This window comes from Lissotriton vulgaris, chromosome 12 (genome assembly GCF_964263255.1).
Source record: "Lissotriton vulgaris chromosome 12, aLisVul1.2, whole genome shotgun sequence".
In the NCBI taxonomy this organism is placed as follows: Eukaryota; Metazoa; Chordata; class Amphibia; order Caudata; family Salamandridae; genus Lissotriton; species Lissotriton vulgaris.
Window position 1 is genome coordinate 727,043,067 of NC_141700.1, and position 24,624 is coordinate 727,067,690.

The following is a 24,624-nucleotide window of genomic DNA, read 5'->3' on the forward strand; positions in this document are numbered from 1 at the left end:
CAGGTTGACGCTGCGGCTTCTGGGGCTGATGGCCTCCTGCATCCTTCTGGTGCATCACGCCAGGTAGCGGATGCAAGCTCTGCAGTGGGACCTGAAGTTTCAGTGGGCCCAGCATCAGGGCAACTTGTCAGACCATGTCTTGATCTCGGAGATGTCATGATCTCGGAGGGCACTGCAAGACAGTTGCAGTGGTAGCTCACGGACCGTGATTGGGTCTGCGGTACATCCCTCTCCCTACCCCAACCGGAGCACGTAGTTGTGACGGACGTGTCCCTCCAGGGCTAGGTGGGCCACATGGGAGAGGCGGAGATCAGAGACCTCTGGTCTCTGGCGGAGTCTCGGCTCCACATCAACCTTCTGGAGCTACGGGCGACCTGGCTTGCACTGAAGGCATTGCTCCCCTCTGTCTGGGAGAGTGTAGTGCAGGTGTTCACGGACAACACCACCGCCATGTGGTACTGACACAAACAGGGCGGGGTGGGGTCGTGGACCCTTTGCCAGGAGGCTCTGCAACTCTGGCTGGAACATCAGGGCGTGACCCTGGTGGTTCAACAACTGGCAGGTTCATGATGGGTCACGAATGGCTTCTGAACTCGGACGTGGTGCAAGGCCTCTTTCAGCAGTGGGGAGAGCCTTGGTTAGATCTATTCGCCACAGAAGTGAACGCACAATGTCATCAGTTCTGAGCGTTGGAATTTCCAAGGCGGCACTAGCTCGGAGACGCTTTTCATCGCGAGTGGAGTTGTGGTCTGTTGTGCGCCTTGCCGCCTATACCACTTCTGCCCAGAGTGCTGAAGAAGATCAGGCGTGACCGGGGCCCAAGTCATCCTTGTGGCTCCGGACTGGGCACGAAGATACTGGTATCCCGAGCTACTCAGCATGTCAGTTGATCCCCCCGATTCGTCTGCCTCTTCAGGAGGACCTTCTGTAGCAGCAGCAGGGGACGGTCCTCCACCCGAACCTGTCCAGTCTCCACTTACATGCGTGGAGATTGAGCGGCGGCAGTTGAGGCCATTTGACTTGCCTCCTGAAGTCTGTAATGTGATTCTGGCAGCCAGGCGTCCCTCCACAAAATCGGTGTACGCCTGCAGGTGGAACAAATTTGTGGCAGGGTCCTCTTTTAGAGGTTTCTTCTTTCTCTTGCACAGCAGGGCTCTGCTCTGGGCACTCTAAAGGGCTACCTCACTGACATTTCCGCCTTCTTAAGACTCCATGATCGGCCCTCTTTGTTCAAGTCCCCGGTTGTAAATAGGTTTTTGAAGGGCATCACTCATGTTTCCTCCTGACACTTTTCTGATGCCTCAGTGGGACTTGAACCTTGTTCTGACTTATCTGATGTGTGCTCCCTTCGAGCCACTTTATACCTGTCCTCTTAATCTCCTTACTCTCAAGACTGCATTCTTGGTTGCCATCACCTCTGCCAGGAGAGTGAGTGAGCTCCAGGCTCTTTCTTATCAACCTCCCTTACTTTCTGTCCATCCGGACAAAGTTGTGTTGCGGACGCGACCCTCTTTCCTGCCCAAGGTAGTCACAGCCTTCCACATCGGGCAGTCCATCACCTTGCCCACCTTTTTTCCGCCTCTGCATTCCTCGAAAGAGGAAGAGAGGCTTCACCATCTGGACCCAAAAAGTGCGCTCTTATTATCTCGATCACACACGCCAGTTCCGGGTGGATGACCAACTCTTTGTTGGTTACGTAGGCGCTAGGAAGGGGCGGGCGGTGCACAAACGGACCATTTCTCGATGGGTCGTCTTTTGCATCAAAGCTTGTTACTCTTTGGCTAAAAAGGAGCCTCCTGTGGGGCTACGTGCCCATTCCACTCGGACCCCGGCGGCTGCTACTGCCCTGGTTCGGGGAGTCCCCTTGCAGGACATCTGTCAGGCAGCTACGTGGGCCTCGCTGCACATGTTCGCAAGACACTACTGCCTGAACAGCCAAGTCCGGAGGGATGGCTTTTTCGGCCGTTCCGTTCTCCAGGACTTTCTGGTGTGATCATTGGTTCGCAGACCCACCACCGGAGTTGGTATTGCTGGGGTATCTATTCTAAGGTAAGCAATCTAATACTAACCTGTTTCTTTCAGATGCACAAGTTACTTCCCTTAGGTAACGATATATCTGTAAGAAACAGTAGTTAGTATTTGATTCCTTACCGCCCCACCCTTCCTCCCCGTTCTGTGAACCGATATCTAGGGTTAAGGTCATCCCCTTTCAGGGCCCTAGATTTTATGGCACCAGTGTTGGTTTTTATCATGGCTCTCCGTTTGTGGTGCGGAATTGCTGTGTATAAGAACTGATGTCAGCGCGCGAGGGCGGCGTCTAAGTACTCAGACGTCATTCCGGCGCCGACGACTACGCAAACTTTTCTGGATCGAGTCTGCCGCCTGGGGATATTCTAAGGTAAGGAATCTAATACTACCTACTGTTTCTTACAGATATATAGTTACCGAAGGTAAGTAACTTGTGCCTCAGGCCTGCTATTGCAGCATTTGTGTTCCGTTTTAAACTGCCATTTTGACCTGGCAAAATAGATGTTTTTCCAGGCACAAACTTTCCTTTTTAGTACATATGTCATTCCTAATGGTAGTCTCTGGACCGCCTAATGGGTAGAGTGAAATGTATTAAAAAGATCAGATATGTACTCTCAAGTCCTGGTAGTGAAAAACTCTAAAATGCGTTTTTCACTCCTGTGAGGCCTACCTCTCCGATATGATAACATTGGAGTTACCTTATTACATTTAGTAAGCTGTAATTTCCAAATAATATGTGATTTGGTCTTTTTGGTGCCCTTGGAATTTTAATGAAATACCTTACTTATGATGAAGTCTGATTTTAAATGAAAATACTTAAAATGCCACTTTTAGAAAGTTGTCATTGTCCTTCCTCAGTCATTTGATGCAAGCAGCCTGTCTCTCGGTCACATGACTGGGTGTAGTTAACAGTTGGGCTTTGTGCATTACTCCTAGACTATTCCTACTAGACAGCCACACACTAGACAACTTTGGTGTGCCTGAATGGGCTATCACTGGCAGGATGGGAGCCCATCACTGGCTGGCTGGATGGGAGGGTGGAGCTGGGTACAACTGGGTATACATTTGGGTGTACAGCCCGTCTCTGCTAATAAGGCTCTGACCTGGGACAGGTAGACACGCCGTTTTTTAAGGCAGTTCTTTAGTTTTTCAGCAATCCTGACTAACCCTTCTTATTTGAAGATGGCCACGGAGCAGACACGCTACTGGCACGCCAAGGCAAGTCCGTCCGCAGTACGCGCCGGCCACTCTGCTGGTTGCCTCCCAGAAGTAAGTCTTACGAGTTCTTATACTTTTGCTGAACTATATGGCATGATTGCCCTCCTTGGGAGCACATATAACCCAATGTTATTGAATTGCCCCAGTTAACTATCACAAATGCAAAGTCCCACTAAATACTCTAAATATAGGCATTAGAGAAAGGTTGGACATGCCCTTGGCCGAGGCCAGACTAAATGTGACTCTAATCAATGTAAACTCTTTTAATAAACATGCTTTGGATATCTATAATCTTATTCACAATTGGATGTACTTTTTATGACAGAAGCCTGGTTGGGCGAGGGCTCCTGCCCTGATCTTCAGCTTGCGCTACCTGAGAATTATGCTTGTATCTCCCTAGACTGAGTTGGCAAACATGGTGGGGGTCTAGCCATGGTGTTTAAGAAAAATCTTGAATGCTCGTCCTTTCCGGTCGATGACCTAAAGGATGCTGATATTTACAACAAGGGGTGGTGAGGGACAGAGTCTCTGAATTAAGCAGAAAGCTCTCACCCAGTCAAGAGATCAGGGCTAGATCCAACACCGTTTTTTAGCTCACTGCACCATCCCAGTTTCAGAACCTGGCTGTATGCAAATTAGTCTGTTCCTGTCCCAGTGCATGATGGGAACAGGGCAAACCAAACTACAAAAGCCAATTCTTACACTGGGAAGGAAACAAGCTCCCGGGGACCGGTTTCTGGCATTACAGCCGTCTTCGGCCCGGTTTGCTTGAATCCTGATGGTGCAATGAGCAAGGGTCTCACATCTGAGAATACCCTTCCACGCTTAGGGTGGACAAAAATATTTACAACAAGGGGTGGTGAGGGACAGAGTCTCTGAATTAAGCAGAAAGCTCTCACCCAGTCAAGAGATCAGGGCTAGATCCAACACCGTTTTTTAGCTCACTGCACCATCCCAGTTTCAGAACCTGGCTGTATGCAAATTAGTCTGTTCCTGTCCCAGTGCATGATGGGAACAGGGCAAACCAAACTACAAAAGCCAATTCTTACACTGGGAAGGAAACAAGCTCCCGGGGACCGGTTTCTGGCATTACAGCCGTCTTCGGCCCGGTTTGCTTGAATCCTGATGGTGCAATGAGCAAGGGTCTCACATCTGAGAATACCCTTCCACGCTTAGGGTGGACAAAAATATTTACAACAAGGGGTGGTGAGGGACAGAGTCTCTGAATTAAGCAGAAAGCTCTCACCCAGTCAAGAGATCAGGGCTAGATCCAACACCGTTTTTTAGCTCACTGCACCATCCCAGTTTCAGAACCTGGCTGTATGCAAATTAGTCTGTTCCTGTCCCAGTGCATGATGGGAACAGGGCAAACCAAACTACAAAAGCCAATTCTTACACTGGGAAGGAAACAAGCTCCCGGGGACCGGTTTCTGGCATTACAGCCGTCTTCGGCCCGGTTTGCTTGAATCCTGATGGTGCAATGAGCAAGGGTCTCACATCTGAGAATACCCTTCCACGCTTAGGGTGGACAAAAATATTTACAACAAGGGGTGGTGAGGGACAGAGTCTCTGAATTAAGCAGAAAGCTCTCACCCAGTCAAGAGATCAGGGCTAGATCCAACACCGTTTTTTAGCTCACTGCACCATCCCAGTTTCAGAACCTGGCTGTATGCAAATTAGTCTGTTCCTGTCCCAGTGCTGAAGCACTGGGTTACTGCATCTCACCCCTGTACGTGGGAATGAGGCGGGGGGTTCTATTGTATCGTCCCCTGGGTTATGCAAGGGACTTAATCCTTACACAGGCTTTAGGCAGAAGATTAAGTACAGTAATTTTACAATTTTAGGCAATTTGATACTCAGGTGAACAATGCCACAAATCCTCTGGTCCTGCGTTTCCTTGAACATTGGCGCTCTTTAATCTTTGAATGATACCCACGGGATCCACTTTTAGGGTGGGACATTCTACTGATGTGATTGTCTACAACCCTCCAATCTGCCCGTAAGCCCTAGGGAAGTAATTTGACTGGACCATTTTTAATATCTTTCTTCTCTCCTTTGCCTACCCCAGAGGGAAAGAAGAGACTGGTTGGTCTTGAGGAGCTGCACCTGGAACAGGATAGATATACCTAATCTGCAGGATACCCCAATATCCTCCAAACCCACACTAACTGGCGATGTGTCTATTGATGAAGTTGCAGTTGAGAAATGGCTGTGAGCTGGTGCAAATTTGGTCGCACCAGAATCCAACTCTAGGAATATGAGGCACTCACCCTCGGTCCTTTGGTTTTCTGACAAATTTGCCTCGGAAAGAAGACGTCGTTACTAAAAAAAAAAAAATTCAATAAAATCTAAACAAGCCCGAGTATTTACCTTAAAAATCTTAATTTAACACATTACACTTTCTATTCCCCCAAAAATAGTGATGCAAACAATAGTGCCTTGCCATTTGTTTGAAAAATGGTATTGTACCTCACAGAACCTGAAGTAACGTCTGTTTGAATATCAACTCAACTTATGCTCCTGGTTGGGTGCTTTTTTTTCGAGGAAAAAATTGAGGATTCAGTCTATTCTCTTGAGATCAAACCCTAGTGAGTGCAAGGATCTAGTGCATAGTCCTGCAATGCCCTCAGTAAAGGGCAAACAGTCACATTTTATTCCTCCCCCCACTGAAGAGTATTTTAAGATGCGCTGAAGTAAGTGTTAATTTACACCACGTATTTTGAGGCAGATAGCGGACTGTATAAGTCCAGTGTATCTAAAGCCCTTCACTGCTTTGCTGCAATCTAGAATGGTACCAAGCACTTGGAAAAGGGCGAATGTCATTCCCAAACGCTGATCCTGAAACCTTTTCTAATTTTAGACACATTTCCTTGCTATCAGGGACCTCAAGGCTGCTTGATAAGATTGTTAATACAGAAGTATCATCATTTTTGGACACTTTCTAAACTTCTACACTCATCATAATCTGGTTTCGGAGCACAACACCGCAGAAAAATGGCCCTTATGAAAATAACGGGTTACATCAAGCAAAATCCTGACTCTGGGCATAGCGCTACATTGATTCTGTTAGATTTCTCGACGACGTTTGATACGGTCTCACACATTATCTTACTTCAGTGCCTTGCTTCATTTGGAGTAGAGGGCATCCCCTTAGAAGGGCTCTGTTGCTTCTTGGAACATAGAGAATAAGCAGATGGAGCCTTATTACTCCGAGGTGAAGACACTAAAGTGCGATGTAGTACAGTACTTTGCGCTGAGCCCATGCTCTTTAACACTGGAATGTCCCCGCTTGCTTTCTTGATTGAATACTCTGGTATTAAAATTGTTTCATATGTGGATGCCACTCCACTTTTGCTAACCTACTTGGGCAATTCACCCGAAGTCAAGGAAAATGTCTCAGCCTGCATTGAGGCTGTGATGAACTTTGCCAACTTTGCGTTTTTAAAAAAATTGTGTGTTTGAGCTTAATTTTAAAACCCACCACCCTCCCTTGCCTGCACTCTGTTTGGGGCACTTTCCTCACCTTTCTTCACCCGCGCAGCCGATATAAACGCTGCTGCGGGATTGCAATTTCTCATTGCCGCCTTCAGCGAGTGAGCCGGTCTTGTGGCCACGCCCACTGTTCGAGGCCACGCCCCCACCACCTATAAAAGATGTGCATTCCACGTACGCGCAGCGGACGGGCGCTGCGGGCGCGCCTAAGGCAAGCTCGTCTGGGCCCGTCTGGGCCCAGCCGGACCCAGGCCCAGTTACTCTGCCCGTTTCATCAGAAGACCGACTGGTCTTTACGAGTGACACGCTCCTTGCTCTCCACCCGGAAAAAAATCCGGAGTGTAGCTACATCCACGTAGAAGGTAAACCCTACACTAATTGTGAACTTTGTAACCCAGATACCATTACCGCAGGTAATTCTGGACTACAGATGGGCCTTCTCAATTGCCGGTCCCTCCCTAAGCATGCTCATGAAACTAACCTGTTGATTCAGGACCATGGTTTGGACGTTTTGTTTCTTACAGAAACTTGGCTTACTGCTTGGTCAGATGCTGATATTGTCAACGCCCTACCCCCAGGCTACCTAATTCAAACCCTACACAGACCTCTTGGCAGAGGGGGTGGCCTTGCGATAATCCACAGAGAACACCTCGCTTGTAGAACTAGCAATGCCAACATTGAAGACTGTGAGAGCTGCCACTTCGCTCTTCAAATATCCCCTGCACACTCCCTCTCGGGGCTGCTGATTTGCCGCCCGCCGGGAACTCCAGGGAAATACCCCAGTGCTCTTGTTGACACAGTTTCTCAGATGGGAACCTCCTCTCCCAACTTCCTTCTCGTGGGTGACCTCAATCTTCACCTATCAGACCCCACAGATCTAACTGCGTCTGAACTCCTTCTTGACCTTGCGTCTTTTGATATTCGGTTAGTTAATGCAGGACCTACCCACGACAAGGGGCACCTCCTGGACCCTGTTCTTACCAACATCACGGACATTACCACTAGCTCCCCCCTGCCCCTTCCCTGGACAGACCACTTTTTAATTCCCATCTTTTGATATTGCCTCATTTCACCTACCCAACAGACTAAAACCCGGGTCACCGACCGGCGCTGGCACAAACTTGTGCCAGACGAATGGACCACCATTCTCAGGGATTCTCTCCCCATCCCTATCTCAGACCCAGCCAACGCTGATAAACAGTTCAACTCCTGGCTTACCTCATCATTGGACAAACTTCTCCCCAAAACTACCACCTTCAGGCGAATCAAAAGAGTGAGCCCCGCCCCTTGGTACACTCCGGAGCTCAATCTTTTACGGAAGGAAAGTAAAAGAACGGAGCGCTCCTGGAGGAAGGATAAGTCGATTGCTAAGAAGGATGCCTACCATACCTCCTTAAAAAATTACAAGATCGCTCTTCGCAATACTAAAAGCATATTTTTCCAGGAAAGGATAGAAAACTCCTCCTGCTCCAGCAAGGAAACTTTTATCATTTTAAAAGAACTACTTAAAGCCCCAGATTCCGGACCAAGAACCCCGCCAGACCCCATAGCAGATGAAGAAAAATGCCTTAAACTGGCCAACTTCTTCGAGGAGAAGATTCAGAAAATCCTTGCCTCCATTCCACTTACTAATTCTAGCGAGGAAGAAGGTATTAATAAGACTCCCACCTCTCCACGTTTAACTTCCTGGGGATCAGTAACTGCCGAAGAGGTCGCAATCACGCTAGACACCATCAAAAGTGGATCTCCCAGGGACCCTGTTCCGCTACGCATCCTTAAAAAAGTAGCCCCTACCATCGTCCCTCCCCTTACCCATCTTATTAATGCCTCACTGCTTCAGGGAATTGTTCCCTCTAGCTGGAAGGCGGCTGTCGTCAAGGCGCTACTGAAAAAACCCTCCCTGGACTCCTCGGATTTGGCCAACTACAGGCCAATCTCCCTTCTCCCCGGAACCAGTAAAATTGCTGAAAAGCTTGTGAACAAAAAACTTTCGCAGTATCTGGAAACCAACAATCTGCTTGGATGCTCGCAGACCGGATTCCGCCCAGGGCAGGGCACTGACATCGCCCTTCTTGCAGCGGTGGAGGAGGCCAGAGCACTTCTGGACGCGGGAGGATCAGTGGCAGTGATCCTCCTGGACCTCAGTGCGGCCTTCGACACAGTTAACCACCGGCTCCTGATCCATCGACTTAGGAATATCGGTGTGGAGGGCACTGCGCTGAACTGGCTTACCTCTTTCCTTGGCCAACACTCCTTTGTGGTCTGGGAGAATGACACACGTTCCCCCGAAACCCCCCTCCAATGTGGCGTGCTTCAGGGTTCTTCCCTGAGCCCGACATTATTTAATGTCTACATGTCCCCATTGGAGGAGGTAGTCATCCCATTCGGAGTGAGTATCATCAGCTACGCTGATGATACTCAATTAGTGGTGTCCTTATCTCACCCAAACCAAGAACCATCGGATTTATACAACTGTCTGACACAAATACAAGGATGGATGAATAGCTCGTCTTTGAAACTTAATGGCTCAAAGACAGATATTCTCCTCCTTGGCCAGAAGGGGCTTTCCCTCTCGCAGAACATCTGGCCCCCCTGCCTGGGTGAACCCCCTGCTCCTAAGTCTGAGATTAAAAGCCTGGGTATTTGGCTCGAAAAAGATCTGTCTTTCAAGACGCAAGCCAAAAAAATTGCGGGGACTTGCTTTGGGCTCCTGAAATCGACCAGGAAGATTCTGCCCCTACTCCCTCCTGCCTCCCAGAAACTGTTAATCCAAGGCCTTATTTTATCAAGGCTGGATTACAGTAACACCATTTACCTAGGCGCTCCCGAGGCAACCCTTGACAAATTACAAAGGATCCAGAATGCAGCGGCTCGGATCCTTACCAATACTCCGGCCAGAGCTTCGGCCACCCAGCCCTGAAACTCCTCCACTGGCTTCCAGTGAGAGAGCGAGTGAAGTTCAAGGCTCTCTGTCTGTCTCACAGACTTCTACAAGACAAAGACCCCCCTATCTTAAGAAAATTCATCAGGCCCTACAAAGCCTCAAGATCCCTCCGATCCGATCAGGAATACCTTATCACCATCCCCAGAGTTAAGAAGGTGCGTACGGGTGGACGGCGCTTTTCTGTTAACACTGCCCGTCTTTGGAATTCACTACCCCGTGACCTTAGAACGGAACCAGACTATCTCCGATTCAGGAAGCTGCTGAAAACGCACCTTTTCCCCTGATCTGACTTCCCCTTTCGCCCCAGTGACCCTCAGATGTGTGGATCTTAGCGCTGGGATACTTACGGGTGACTACGCGCTTTATAAAAAATTTAATAATAATAATAATGAGGTGGCTTGGATCCAACTGCCTGCAATGTAATCTGGACTGAATGGAGATCCTCCTCGTTGGGCCTAATCCTCTTCCTGGTTGGTTGGGCGTCTGGCCGAGGCGTTGCTAATTGCCTCCCCCTACTCCCCAAAAAGGTGGTGAAGAACCTAGGGGTGCTTTTTGATGTCCACCTCTCTTTTAAACCCCAGATCATATTGGTTGTGTCTCCTGCTGCATACTCAAAATGCTAAGAGTTTTTAGATTTTTTTCCCTGGAAAGCTGGAAAAACAGTAGTTCGGGCTCTGATCCTTTCCAGATTAGATTAGTCTAAAGTTCTTTATTTGTGTGCCCCAGATTAATTGTGCAGGATATGGCATTCCGCCTTTTGTTCAAACTGCCTAAATGTGCCTCGGTGTCGTACTACCACAACCAATTGCATTGGCAACTGGTGAGGCAAAATAATTATTTTAAAGCCTTTACCATTGTTCACCGAGCCTTCTATAAGACAGGGCCTAAATACTTGACAAACAGGATACAAGAATACTGTCCACCTAGGGCCTTGCACTTGCAGGCTGCCTGACTTGAGCCTCTGGGACAAAAGGCTCCAACAAACCCGACCCCAGTATCTGGACTTTGCCATCTGTGAATTGTCCCTTACAAGTGGCGCCACCCCAGTCCTGGAACCTTCGAGTTGGGCCTAAGGTGTTCTGCCTGTCTCTGTACAGCCAGCGGAACCAATGCATCTTCTTTACTGCGCTGCGTAACCCTGAGCAGAACCGACACATCTGCACCGCTTCGTGGATCTTCCCCTGTAGCTAAAACCCACATTGCAGCCTGCAGTGCATTCTCCGTGCAGGCCTTTGGATCCTTTGTTGACTGCAGCTTTATTGACAATGCAGAGCTCCGCATTCCAGCCTTTCCGCTCCTACGAACGGATGCATCGACCCGACTGTGCAACACATCTTTAACGCCAGACTTTGCATCGCAAGCCCTCATCAACAGGAATTTCAATGACTTAGGACCATCGCAGCCTCTCGGAACCGGCGCATCACTTTGTCCGTGTAGCACATCTTCAACGTGGTCCCTTGCAAATCTCCACAATCCAGGATTTGAGTTATTCGGTCTAGTTGGCCTAACTGGGTAGGTGGGTAGGTTGCCTGTCCACCATCGCGGTTGGCCTGAACTTATGACTTTGTCCTGGTCCAGAGCAACCATATATCCACAGTTGGTCCTTGTTGCTTTTGGGTGCTGTTTTCACTGAAATCCTTAAACCTGCATATCTCCAGTTCTACTGATAAGATTTTTGTCGTTTTTGTCTTGTTTTATTCATGGAAAAATTGATCTATTCTAATCTGCTGTTGGATCCTTTTTGTGTGGTGTTTTCACTTTTACTGTTTGAAGCGTTGCTTTTATAGGCTCAGATTTACCAGGATCCCCACAACATACATAGGAATCCTTGGTTGATATTCGGCATCTGGCCATTGAAATCAATTGTGTATATATGTATATGTATTAATTGCCTCACATTGTATATGCTATCACACCTACTTGAGCACCACTTCACAAAAAGTCACAAATTTTGCATATTTTTATGACGGTCTCATCAGACATATATCCATGAATGCAATTTTTCGGATATGTATGTAAGCAACTATGTTCTAATTTATACAATATAACACGTTGACTTTATGACCTTGTTTTTCTGAGGATTTATTTCTCAAAAACATACGTTTTGTTTCAGAGAGCTGTTTTCGTTTGTCTGCATTTATGAGCATTGTTCAAGTAATTGGTCTTACCCGACAGAACCACTTTTTTGTTGAACCATATTTGGCTACAGCCAAAAGCGTCTTCTCGCTGGAGGTTTTAGACTTCCAAAGAGTTGCCTAAGTCCGTAAAAAGCTTCACCGGCTTTACAACAACATGCTCCCTACAGAGGACTGCTACCTTCTCGATCTGGAACTCTGGCCTCTCGCGTTTAGAGCTTTTTCCATTTTAGACCGCTTTACCAAGACCTCGTTCAGCCCTCCCAGTGATAAATCCTCCTCCGCCACGTCCTACTGCTTTGCTCCACTTAACTCTACCTCCTCCTGGATCTTTGTGTAGAATTTCTTCTACGTCTGAAGTTGAGCCGAGAGCGTGCCCAATCCAGCTTGTATATCAAAACCGTGCTCCATCACGGTCAGCCCTAACTTTGGACTTTGCCGTTATCTCATGTGGTCAGAAACTCGTGGTTGCTGCTTTTGATCTTTTAGGCACTATTTTTCATTTTGAACAAATCGTGTAATTTCCTTAATACATTTTACTTTCTTCAAATTGGTTTGGAATTTTTCTTGTGTTGTGTTTTTTCACTTTATTAATGTTTGGGTGCTGCATAAATACTTAACACAGTGCCCCCAAGTTAAGACTGACTGCTTTTGTGCCAAGCTACCAGAGGGTTAATCACAGGATCATTTAGTAACTTCTTTGTTCACTCTGACAAGGATTGTGACTGTTGCTCAAGAAGGGTTTACACCCTCCCTGAGCTAATAACCCAATTTCTTCCAAAAGCCCACTATCTGACCTGGAGGAAACCATCTGATCACCAAACCCCAAGGTTCAGTTTACCAACTTAAATACTTCTCCACCTGCTGATGTGGAAGGCAAAGAGATCTACCCCCAACGTATTCCATTTGACCCTGGCTTGTGGAATAGGCTAGGCTTCAACTTCCAGTCACTGGTCTCCTTCATGAACCTTTAGTTCCAGTCTCTTACCACATTGGTCCAACCAGGAAGGTGTTCCACCACCTCTGATATTGCTCTGTTTAGGTAGGAGTGGCAGTAATCTTTGACTGTGTTCTGTTACCTCCCAGTAATGCTGTGACAATGTCCATGCTGAGCAGTATAAAACACAATACACAGGTATTCACCACAAAGGGCCTCCTCCAAAGGTTTGAGGCAGTTGATATGCAGAGACAAACCCACTTCCTAACTATCTACCTCCTGTAATAACTTCTCCGTATGGTGCTTCTGTACCGGAACTTCTGGCATCCGATTCTATAACCAAATCTGTCCCACACCCATACACTACCTTTCTGTTTCACAGTTCCATGTGGTCTGTCACCACTGTAGCTCTGACGAGGCTTTCTCTGAGAGGAAAATCATGTCTGACTACTGAAAGCCATTCCAAAGGTAACTCACCACCAACCGCTACGAGTCCTGATAGAAGGGCACCCATGAAAATTTCCTGAATGGAAGTGAACTGGAGGCCATACTACCTGGTTAGCTGACATAGTGATAAGGCGTCTGCGAGGAGAGATACCCTCATCTCGCTTTTTGTGGATGATTTCCTGCACCTCAGGAGATGAAGCCCTGCCAGGAGAGACCACACCAAAAAGCTTAAGGTCCAATTGGGAGTCAAGTTCAACTTTTCTTCGTAGATCTCCAATCATAGACCTTGAATCAGACTGAGAAACTTCTTTAAAGTAGCAAGGGGCTGATAAGATTCAGAAAAACAGAACCTTGGTCTCTAAAATCTGCTCTTCCCAGCAAAACCAAGGAAAACCCTGATGTAGCAGAAACATGGGGACCATCACATAGGCATCTTTGAAGTCCAGTCTGCCTGTTCAATCATTTTCTTTGAGAGAATCCCTCAAGAGGTTGTATGCCTCAATTTAGAAATGGTGGTAAATCGGCCAGCTCAGCTGATAACTGGATGAAAACCTTTCTACTATTGCAGGCCCAAAGGATTGCTCTGGACCTCCTGTGGGGTCGAAAGCAGACCTTCATATGGCTCCTTCGGCCATTAACACCTGAGCCTCCTGTTTCTGCAAAAACCTCAAAGTTGCAAGCTGTCCTGCCTTGGATTAACTGTTGCCAGGCTGGCAAAATCTCCACCATCATTTTTCCTACACTAACCTGAGATGAAGGCATAATTCTTACTTGGTACTCCTCCTGGGATGTTAGATATACCTCTGGAAGTCCCTCTTGCTCTGCCCCTACCTCCCCCCCGAGTGGAAGAAGTTGACAAACTTGGCCTGGTCCTGGAATTGAAGCTGGTTAAATCCCCCTGAAAACTGACTTCTTTGGAAGCCTTGTGTGAGAAACCTGCCGGAGTATGCTGTAGTAAATCTACTTAATTCCTTGAGGAACAATTCCCAGAGAGGCTGCCTCCTGCTATTTCATATGTCTCTAAAATCGCCAGCTCCAGGGGCCAGTCTTAATGAGAAAGTAACATCTCTGGTAGCTAAGGCACAAGTGGTGTCCCCAAGGAAACAGATTGTTCTTTGAGCCCAACCTGACTGAACATTGTAAGAAATTGGGGTTCGAGGCATGTGGGCTGCTGAATTCATATCTGTGCATAGATCGCCGCCTAGTGTTGGGTCCGGATGATCGCACATTGTTGTCCTTGAAGAGTCTTCGAAGTATCACTAGATAGGTGGCTCCTCCTCTGGACTACAGTGCGCATGGGCATCGACTTCATCCCCGGATTGTATTTTTCCGCCATTGGGTTCGGATGCTTATTGGTTCACTCAAGTTCGGAATAGATATAAAACAAAGGCCTTTAGTTTATCGTCGGTATTGTCTTGCGATCGGTGCCCAGTTCTGTTCCAGCTCAGTTCCCGAGCCGGACTTCCAGAGGAGCCGCAAGGCTTTTCGCCACTGAAGGCCCGGTCGACGCCAGAGGCCTTATCAACGAACCATCATGGAACGGAGCCCGTTCAAAAGATGTCTTGTGTGCAACTCGAAATATCCTCACATCGACGTCCACCCGGTGTGCAACAAGTGCCTTTCGCCGGATCACGATGAAGCCAGCTGTATGGCTTGTTCCCGTTTCCAATCTAAGAAGACGATTCGACTTCGACGCGCAAGGAAGCCCAGCAGACGGACCCTGACCTGGTGAACATCTTCGATGCCGAGGATGATGAGGGAGCAGAGCGGGAGGTTCGAGAGAACCTCTCTGATCCCGCATCGGAGATCGACTCCAGCTACGACGCGGATGTTGAGATGCTCGATGCTGAAGACGTCGTCGACGAGGTAGGAGATGACGATGGGGCCTTTGGGGCCATGGAAGATAGCTCAAGCGAGGAGCTAGGCCTACAAACTGATACTGGGGCCAAGACACTTCATAAGGCTCAGGTCGAGGGATCGCCACATGGCCTTACCCAAGATCTTCCACTGGGTTCTACAGCCCCGACTTCGGGCCCGGCTTCGGACACTTCTAAAGAGCCGCAAGTTGCCAAATCGAAACCGAAAAAGAAAGCTTCAGTGTCTACGCAACCCAAAGCACTAGAGGCGAAATCGAAACCGAAAGTGCGTATTGCTTTGGTCGGCTCGAAGTCCTCTGAGCTATCGGCACCGACGAAGCATAAAGGTGTTATCGACCCGAAGAGGCCGTTAAAGGGCGTCGAGTCAAAGACTGGCACACCGAAAGCACCGGTCATGGACGTCGACCCGAAAAAATCTGCGCCGAAGACCGTCTCACACCGACAAAGGACTCGCAGCTCAGAAGGTTCTCGAGCCTACACGTCGACAGGACAAGGCTAAAAGTGGTACAGCCCTCGAGTCCACGCCTGGCGGTGGCTCAAAGGATTCCGTCGAGTCGACGCAGCCGTCCGCCTCCTTCTCAAAGCAGGTGTCCGAATCGCTGAAGCGCATTAAGGAAAAGGCTTCGCTGTAGGACCAAAGGATACTCCACCTCCAAGGCCTGCCGGTAAACCTCTAAAGGTGTCGGTGCCCATCCACTTCACGCTGCCGCTGAAAGTGGTACCGAAGGCCTTCGTCCCTAAGATGGCCGTCTAAGCGCCCAAGAAGGTGTCAACGGAGCCGAAGCCCACAACTGTGGTACCGGCCACAAAGCATCGACAACCCTCGCTTGAAGAGCAACAGGAACAATTCATCGATGCCGACACAGGCAGACTTTCTATTTATAAACGAAAGATCGCCCCGGAACAGCCTATGGAGTCGTATAGAATCCCATTGAAAAAGAAGAAGGATTCTACTACAACACCAGTTCTTGTAGAACCTATATCTCCACGTGGCCAAGATGTCTCGCCCACTTATTCGGATGTGGAAACAGGAGAAGGTGACATGAGGAGTACAACTATCCTGTGGACACTGATCCAGAAGATCTAAATGAACCCTGGGCAGATGCTGCTGACCCAGGGGATCCACACACTGCCCCAGACACTCATGTGTATGCTGTAAAGACATCGCCTACTGAGGATTCAGCGGCGTTTAATGCACTTATTGAAAGGGCAGCCAAAAATCATGATGTCCAGCTCCATGCTGACCCTATTGAAGTGGATTTTTTGTTTGACACCTTTTCCACCTCATAGAGGACTGTCAAGACTCTGCCTATGCTGAAGGGTGTCTTGAAACATGCTGGTGAGATATTTAAGGAGCCTACAAGGGCCAGGGTGATTAACCCCAGAATTGAAAAAAAGTACAAACCGGCACCTGGGGACCCTACCTACATTAAGGGGCAGTTGCCGTTGGACTCTCTGGTTGTTTCTAATGCCCGGAAGAGGGCTAACTCTCAAACAACGGGTGATGCTCCTCCCCCTGATAAAGAATCTAAGGTGCTAGAGGCATCGGGGAAAAGGGTGGCAGCTCAAGCGGCCAATATCTGGCGCATTTCAAACACTCAGGCAGTCTTAGTCAGGTATGACAGGACCCATTACGACACACTGGAGACCCTGTTACACCACCTGCCAGATAAATATAAGGAGGCAGCAGAGATGCTCATACAGGAAGGGAAGCTCATATCAAATGCTTCTATCAAATGTGCACTAGACGCAGCAGACACCGCGGCCAGAGCCGTTAACACAAGTGTCATGTTGAGGCGACATGCCTGGCTCAGAATCTCCGGGTTCAAGCCAGAGATACAGACCACCATTCTAAATCAGCCAGTAAACCCTGATCATTTATTTGGCCCAGAGGTGGACACCACCTTGGAGAAAATCAAGAAGGACACAGACTGCAAAGTCTATGTAGGCTCTCCAGTCGCAGCAGTTCAGGGGTGGTTCTTTTCGTCGCTCAAGCAATAGAGGTGTTTCCAGAGGCCAGCTGTCCCAGCAAACACAGTACAATAAAGGTGGCGCGCAAACCACATACACCAAACAAAGTAGAGGTGGCTATCGTGGAAACAGCGCCAAGGGCAGAGGTCGTGGAAACAGCTCCAGATCCTCCGCCACTAACAAACAGTGACGCCTTGTCTCTGCCCCCGACCATACAACACCGGTCGGGGGGAGACTCCAACAGTTCCTGCCGGTCTGGAAGTCCATCACCACAGACAGGTGGGTCACAAAGCTTATCCAGTACGGTTATTGTCTGGAGTTAACACCCACTCCACCCAACATACCCCCAAGACACCGTCCTATGTCCACAGAGCATTTGCACTTATTGCAGCAGGAGATACTCGTCATGCTGCAAAAAGGTGCAATCAAGCTTGTGCCTGTGGAAGAAAGAGGCACAGGAGTGTACTCACTGTACTTCTTGATCCCAAAAAAGGACGGGTCCCTCAGACCCATTCTGGACCTCAGATCCCTCAATCAGTACATTCTATCAGAACACTTTCACATGCTAACATTGCAGCAGGTTCTACCGTTGCTCAGTCAGGGAGATTTCCTCGCAACATTAGATCTGAACAATGCATACTTTCATATTCCGCTACACCCATCACATAGAAAATACCTCAGATTCACCATTCAAAATCAGCATTACCAATTCAAGGTCCTCCCTTTCGGAGTAACGACTGCACCCAGGGTGTTTACAAAGTGCCTGGCGACAGTGGCTGCACACCTACGGAGACGGAACATTCACGTCTACCCTTATCTGGACGACTGGCTTATCCAGGCAAAGTCGGCCCAGCGGTGTGCCACCCACAATGTCCCACACCATTCACCTTCTTCACTGTCTGGGATTCTCACTGAATTACCCGTCCCACCTTCAACCCGCCCACATACTGCAGTATCTGGGCGCGACAATAGACACTGGCAGCCAAAGCACAGCCAAATTCAGTGAAGATCAACAGCATTCAATCGCTGATACAGAAATTCAGACCCCAACACTCGCTTCAGGCACGAGTGTTCATGCAGTTGATAGGCATGATGGCCTCCTGCATCTTCATAGTCCCGCACGCGAGACTACATATGCGTCCGCTTCAGGAGTGCTTCGCACGTCAGTGGAATCAAGCTCACAGACAGTTGAAAGACCTAGTGTTGGTAACCAGTCGTGCATACAAGTCTCTGCATTGGTGGAATCCAAAAAACCTTTGCAAGGGACGACCGTTCCAGGAGCCTGTGCCACAGATCATTCTGACGGACGCATCTCTCCAGGGTTGGGGAGCTCATGTACTCAACTACACTGTGCAGGGACTATGGACAACGCAGCAAAAGAAGATGCACATCAACTTTCTAGAGCTGATGGCTATCTTCATGGCGTTGAAGGCATTCAAGGTACATCTGTGCAACAAGGTCGTGTAGATCCGGACGGACAACATGACAGCCATGTACTACATTCAGAAACCGGGAGGAACACACTCTCCACAGTTGTCTCATCTGGCTCAGAGCATGTGGAAGTGGGCCATCCAGAGGAACATCTTCCTCATGGTGGAACACCTCCCAGGCAAGGACAATCAGATGGCGGACCTGCTCAGCAGGTACAGCCACCAAATGCACGAGTGGGAGATACATCCATCAGTACTCCACCCGTACTTCCAGCGGTGGGGTCATCCAGCGATAGACCTGTTCGCCACAAAGGAAAACTCCAAATGCCGAAGCTTTGCCGCCAGGTTCCCACACCCACAGTCTCAGCGCAATGCAATATGGATGAACTGGTCAGGCATATTTGCGTACGCTTTTCCTCCAGCACCTCTAATACCGCTGGTGGCACGCAAGCTGAAGCAACACTCTGACACTCATCCTGGTTGCTCCGACGTGGGCACGCCAACCATGGTACACCACGTTTCTAGAACTCTCCGTGGTACCGCATCAAAGGCTGCACCTCACTCCCAGGTTTTTGACGCAGAGCCATGGCGACATTCAGCACCCAGATCCGCAACAGCTCAACCTGGCGATCTGGCTCCTGAGGTCTTAGAATTTGGGTACCTCAATTTGCCTACAGACTGTATGGATATCATAAGGGAGGCAAGGAAGCCCACCACCAGAGCATGCTATGCGGCGAAATGGAAGCGGTTTGTCATTTACTGTGCAGACCACAATATCAACCCGCTAGATGCTTCTACTCACAACATCATTTGTTATCTGTTACATCTATACAAATGCAATCTGGCATATGCTTCCATTCGCATACATTTGTCCGCAATAGCAGCGTATCTACAAAACAGGCAGCATCTCTCAATTTTCAGAGTGCCGACCATTAAAGCTTTTTTTGGAAGGACTCCAACGAGTCATTCCTCCCCAGACCCCGCCAGCTCCTGAATGGAACCTAGATGTGGTCCTCACCAGACTGATGGGTCCACCTTTTGAGCCTCTACATTCCTGCGAGATTCAGTTATTGACGCGGAAAGTGGCTTTCCTGATATCGATTACTTCACTGCGACGCGTTGGTGAACTCCAGGCACTAACTATCCAAGAGCCATTCATACAAATTCACTCCCAACAGGGTGGTGTTTCGCACTAACCCAAAATTTCTTCCTAAGGTAGTTTCGCAGTTCCATATCAATCAGACTATTGAACTGCCTGTGTTCTTCCAAAATCCAGAGTCAGTGGATGCTCCACACACTACACGTCAAGAGAGCCTTAATGTACTACATTGATAGGACCAAAGATTTTTGAAAAACAAAACAACTGTTTGTTGCCTTTACGCCACAACACAAAGGCAACCCCATTTCCAAAGCAGGTATAGCCAGGTGGATCGTTAAGTGCATTCAAATTTGCTATGAAAAAGCCAAGCGCACCTTAACGATCCCCCCACGGGCCCACTCCACCCGCAAGTTGGGGGCTCCATGGCTTTCCTTGGAAATATTCCTTTAGAAGACATTTGTAGAGCAGCCACATGGTATACCACACACACATTTAAGAAACACTACTGTGTAGATGTGCACTCCAAATAGCAGGCAGCTGTAGGGCAGGCCGTTCTAAAAACACTTTTTCAAACTGCTGCAGCTGGCACAGTCTGCCGCCGCTAATGGAGGGACTGCTATGTATTCTATGCACAGATATGAATTCAGCAGCCCACATGCCTCGAACCGAATATGCTGCTTACCAGTATGCATCTGTTCTTGGCATGTAGGGCTGCTGACATTCATATCGCCCGCCCTACTCCCCGGCGCCTGTAGCGGCTGCAGCACTCCTAATTACTCTTAGCATCTTCATCACTCGCGGTGTTACACTCCATCTTTGCCGCAATGGCTAAAAACAATCTGGGGATGGAGTCGATGCCCATGCGCACTGTAGTCTAGGGGAGAAGCCACCTATCTCATGATTCTTTGAAGACTCTTCCAGGACAACAATGTGCGATCATCCAGACCCAACACTAGGTGGCGATCTATGCACAGATATGAATGTCAGCAGCCCTACATGCCAATAACAGATGCATACTGGTAAGTAGCATATTCGTTTTTGTTGGAGGCGGTGGAAGCCCCACTTAACCAATAACCACAATCTTTATCAGAGTGAACATCAAAAGCTACTAAATTTACCTGTCAGGTGAACTTGGAGACAACGTGTGAAGTATTTATGCAGCACGCAAGCCTGCCGTAAAGTGAAAACTCAACTCAAGATAAGTTCCAATTCCAAACCAATGTAGAAAGAGTCCATTTCAATAGATAAAATGAGACTAGAACAATACAAATCTGGAGATATTGCATTTGAAAATTGTAGGTAAGTATAGCGCCTAAAAGCACAAAGCCCCACTAGCGGGCTTCTGGCCATGCTAGACTTGGGGCAAAGTCAAAAGATTAGGGTGACCACAATGGGGTGCGGGCCGGATACAGGGACTGCTGAAAAAGGTTAATGTTCTCAACGAGTCCACTTCGCTGTGAAGTAGAGAGGCCGCAAGGATCAGGAAGAGTGTTGTGGATGGCCAGCTCAGTTGGCGCTGTAGCACCACGATACTGTCTGGCATTACAGGCGGTAATTGCTGGTGCTGTGCATTGGCGGTCGCTGGGGCTGTTGCCTTGCCGTGAAGTGGAGCTCTTACTTTGCCCGTTGTCGCAGTAGCACGAAGAGGCAGGTTCACTATAGTCTTTTGTTGGTGGTCATTTTGGGCAATAGGATTTCTGCACAAACTGGCCGTTTGCAGCCTCAAAATGCCCAAAACTTGAGGATTTCTTTTTTTCTTTAAAGAGAAGTGGACTCCGATGCTAATCAAGGGTACATGATCTGGGGAGGCACCTCTGGGGGATCAGGGACGACCGTTAACAGAGGCCAGCAGGTACTAAGTAGGTCCAGTTGCAGCAGGTCACCTGGGTAATTGTAGGAAGGCTTCTGGAGCTGGTTGACCACCTGTTCTGACTTAGAGAGATACAGGCAACTGACCCGTTCAGTCACTCAGGAAACTGGGAACAAGGAGATGGTTCAGTTCTCGTTCAGAAGGGCAGACAGAGACTCTCCTGAGGCGGAAAGCCGGGAGTGTGGACAGGGAAATACTCGCTTTTTAAAAAATTGTATCTTGTGATTTTAAACTCATTCTGCACATAGTATTGACCCAGGCACCCACCCTTAGCACGCCGAGCAGCTGATCGAATTGCTGTCTTGGTTGATAACGATTGTTTACCGCCGCCATCACCTCGCTCGAGGGAGCCACCAGGCACGCCCACCTCGGCTGGCCACGCCCCCTCTCATTAACACAAATAGAGCGCGCTGATCGCGAGCGCTGCTCTACAGACAGAGACTCTCCTGAGGCGGAAAGCCGGGAGTGTGGACAGGGAAATACTCGCTTTTTAAAAAATTGTATCTTGTGATTTTAAACTCATTCTGCACATAGTATTGACCCAGGCACCCACCCTTAGCACGCCGAGCAGCTGATCGAATTGCTGTCTTGGTTGATAACGATTGTTTACCGCCGCCATCACCTCGCTCGAGGGAGCCACCAGGCACGCCCACCTCGGCTGGCCACGCCTCCTCTCTGACGCCTGAACATCCACTATATAACATGAGTCAATACCGGAAGCGCAGCGGACGAGCGCAGCGGGCGCGCCGGTGGCGCGCCGAAGGCGCGCTTAAGGCAAGCTCGTCTGCGCTCGTCAGCGCCGAGGCAGCGCCAGACGCCAGACACCATGCTTCGCGCCTAAGCGGTAAGCCTACATACTCTAGAACTGAGCTACTTAATTTTCGACACCACAGGCAAGGATGCGCTATCCTCAACCCCTGCCTTATAGACTCCCCCCAAGTATGCTCATGTGGGTTCTCCCTTCTGATTCCCCACCGGCAAGCCCCCCTTGCCACAGCTGAATGCCCAATAATCAAAATCGGCCACTTGAATGTCCGATCCTTGCCCAAACACCACGCTGAAATCTCCGACTTGGTTTCTAACCACGCCCTGGACATATTATTTCTCACTGAGACATGGCTGTATGATGACATGGACTCCGTACTGAACCTGGCAACCCCTACTGGCTATACGACTCACACTCTCAACAGAAACTCCAGAGGCGGTGGTATCGCCGTGATGACCAAAACAAATATTACATGCCAACTAACAAAAACTGACATTTCAGATAGCGAATGTACACGCTACAACATTAAAATCAACCCTCAGTTCAGCTTGGTAGGTTTTCTGATTTATAGACCCCCAGGAAATGATGGTAAATTCATTGCCTCACTCCTTGAGAACCTATGCTCCCAGATTACTGATACCGCCAACTTCACTATAATTGGAGATCTGAACATCCATTTTGATCAAACGGGAGACTCTAAAATTAACACTCTACTAGCGGACCTGGGGGCTCTACAATTAGACCAACTCATAAAGGGCCCCACTCACACAGGTGGTCATCTCCTGGACCCCATCTTTTCGAACATCGCCAATGCACGGGTCGAAATGCCCATCCCCATGACCTGGACTGATCATTATCTAGTATCCATGTCCATTCCCTGTAAAAACATCTTGCTCAATGTTCCCTCCCAGCAGGTCCGGAAAAGACCCTGGAGGAAGCTCCGTCTTGAGGACTTCCACGGTCTCCTCACCATGTGTCCTCCCCAACTTAGTGAAAACCCTGACCATGATTACGACCAATTCTGCAATTGGATCAGCCAAGCCCTGGATAATCTGATCCCCACTAAATGGATCAAAGCACGTACCCATGAATCCAGTCCTTGGTATAACAAAGAACTTGCAGCACTAAAAAAGGAATGCAAAAAAGCGGAAAGATGCTGGAGAAAAAACTATGACCCCGCCCTTAAGATTCTATACACAAAATCCCAAAAAACCTACCATCGTAGTATATGCAATACCAGGGCAACCTACTACGCCACGGCGATCAAAAATAGCCACAACGCATCAAAAACCGTCTTTAAAATTCTTAAAGAATTGAGCACCAAAAAAACAACGGCTAACCTAAACTCCTCACCTACGTTATGCGACAATCTGGCCTCTTATTTCTTAGAAAAAATCCGAAAAATATACAGCACCTTTCCCCCTACCCCAGAACTTACCCCTTCTGATGATCTTAACAAACCCAACCTCGCTAGTATCCCGGCCCTTAGTCAAGAAGACTTTTCGAAAATCTGCAACAAAATCAAGTCTGGCTCTCCAGCAGACCCCCTCAAACCTGAAAACTTTCGAGAAGCAGGTGAAATCGTTTTAGGCCCTCTGCGAGGGATCATCAACAAATCCTTCTCCACTGGTATAATCCCCTCCAAGTGGAAACAGGCCCGGATATCACCTATCATCAAGAAGCCTACACTTGACCCCAATAAACCCCAAAACTTTAGACCTATATCCCTCCTCCCCTGGCCAGCCAAGGTAGCAGAAGCCCATGTAAACAACATCCTGACCAATCATTTGACATCTAATAACATCTTAGACTGGTCTCAACATGGCTTCAGGGCTGGCCACAGCACTGAGACAGCCCTACTAAGTGTGACTGAACACCTCCGCACCATTCTAGACTCTGGTGGAACGGCAGCACTGATTCTTCTAGATCTCAGTGCTGCCTTCGACACGGTGTCACACGAGGTTCTGATGTTCAGGCTAAAAGAGGTCGGGGTAACAGGGTTAGCCCTTGAATGGTTCAGAGACTTCCTCTCGGGCCGGTCCTTCCGAGTCTCCACCCCCCCCCCCCCCATCTCTCCAGGGAATGCCCCATTGAACAGGGCGTACCCCAGGGCTCGGCTCTTAGCCCCACCCTGTTCAATGTGTATGTTCAGCCCCTGGCTGAGGTAGCCAGAAGACACAGATTATCGCTTGTATCCTACGCTGACGACACTCAGCTGGTGGTGGCACTAAACGATGAAAGTGGACCTAGTACCCAAAAATTCCAACGCACCCTCGTGGACATCACAGAATGGATGACAGCGAACTACCTTCAGCTCAACGCCAGAAAAACCGAGGTGTTGGTAGTAGGAAAAAACACTAAAGTTTGGGGGGACAACTGGTGGCCAGCAGACCTAGGACAGCCACCGGAA

The 24,624-nt window shown here is 48.7% G+C and overlaps 1 protein-coding gene across 1 annotated transcript in view; it reads left to right on the forward strand.

Moving 5' to 3' along the window:
- STAG3 (STAG3 cohesin complex component) overlaps positions 1-24,624 on the forward strand; it is a 1,294,449-nt gene that overhangs the window by 119,054 nt on the left and 1,150,771 nt on the right. Inside the window, exon 4 of the mRNA XM_086945989.1 lies at positions 3,211-3,297. Coding sequence (XP_086802115.1) covers positions 3,211-3,297 — 87 coding nt within the window. The remainder of the gene's footprint in view (positions 1-3,210; positions 3,298-24,624) is intronic.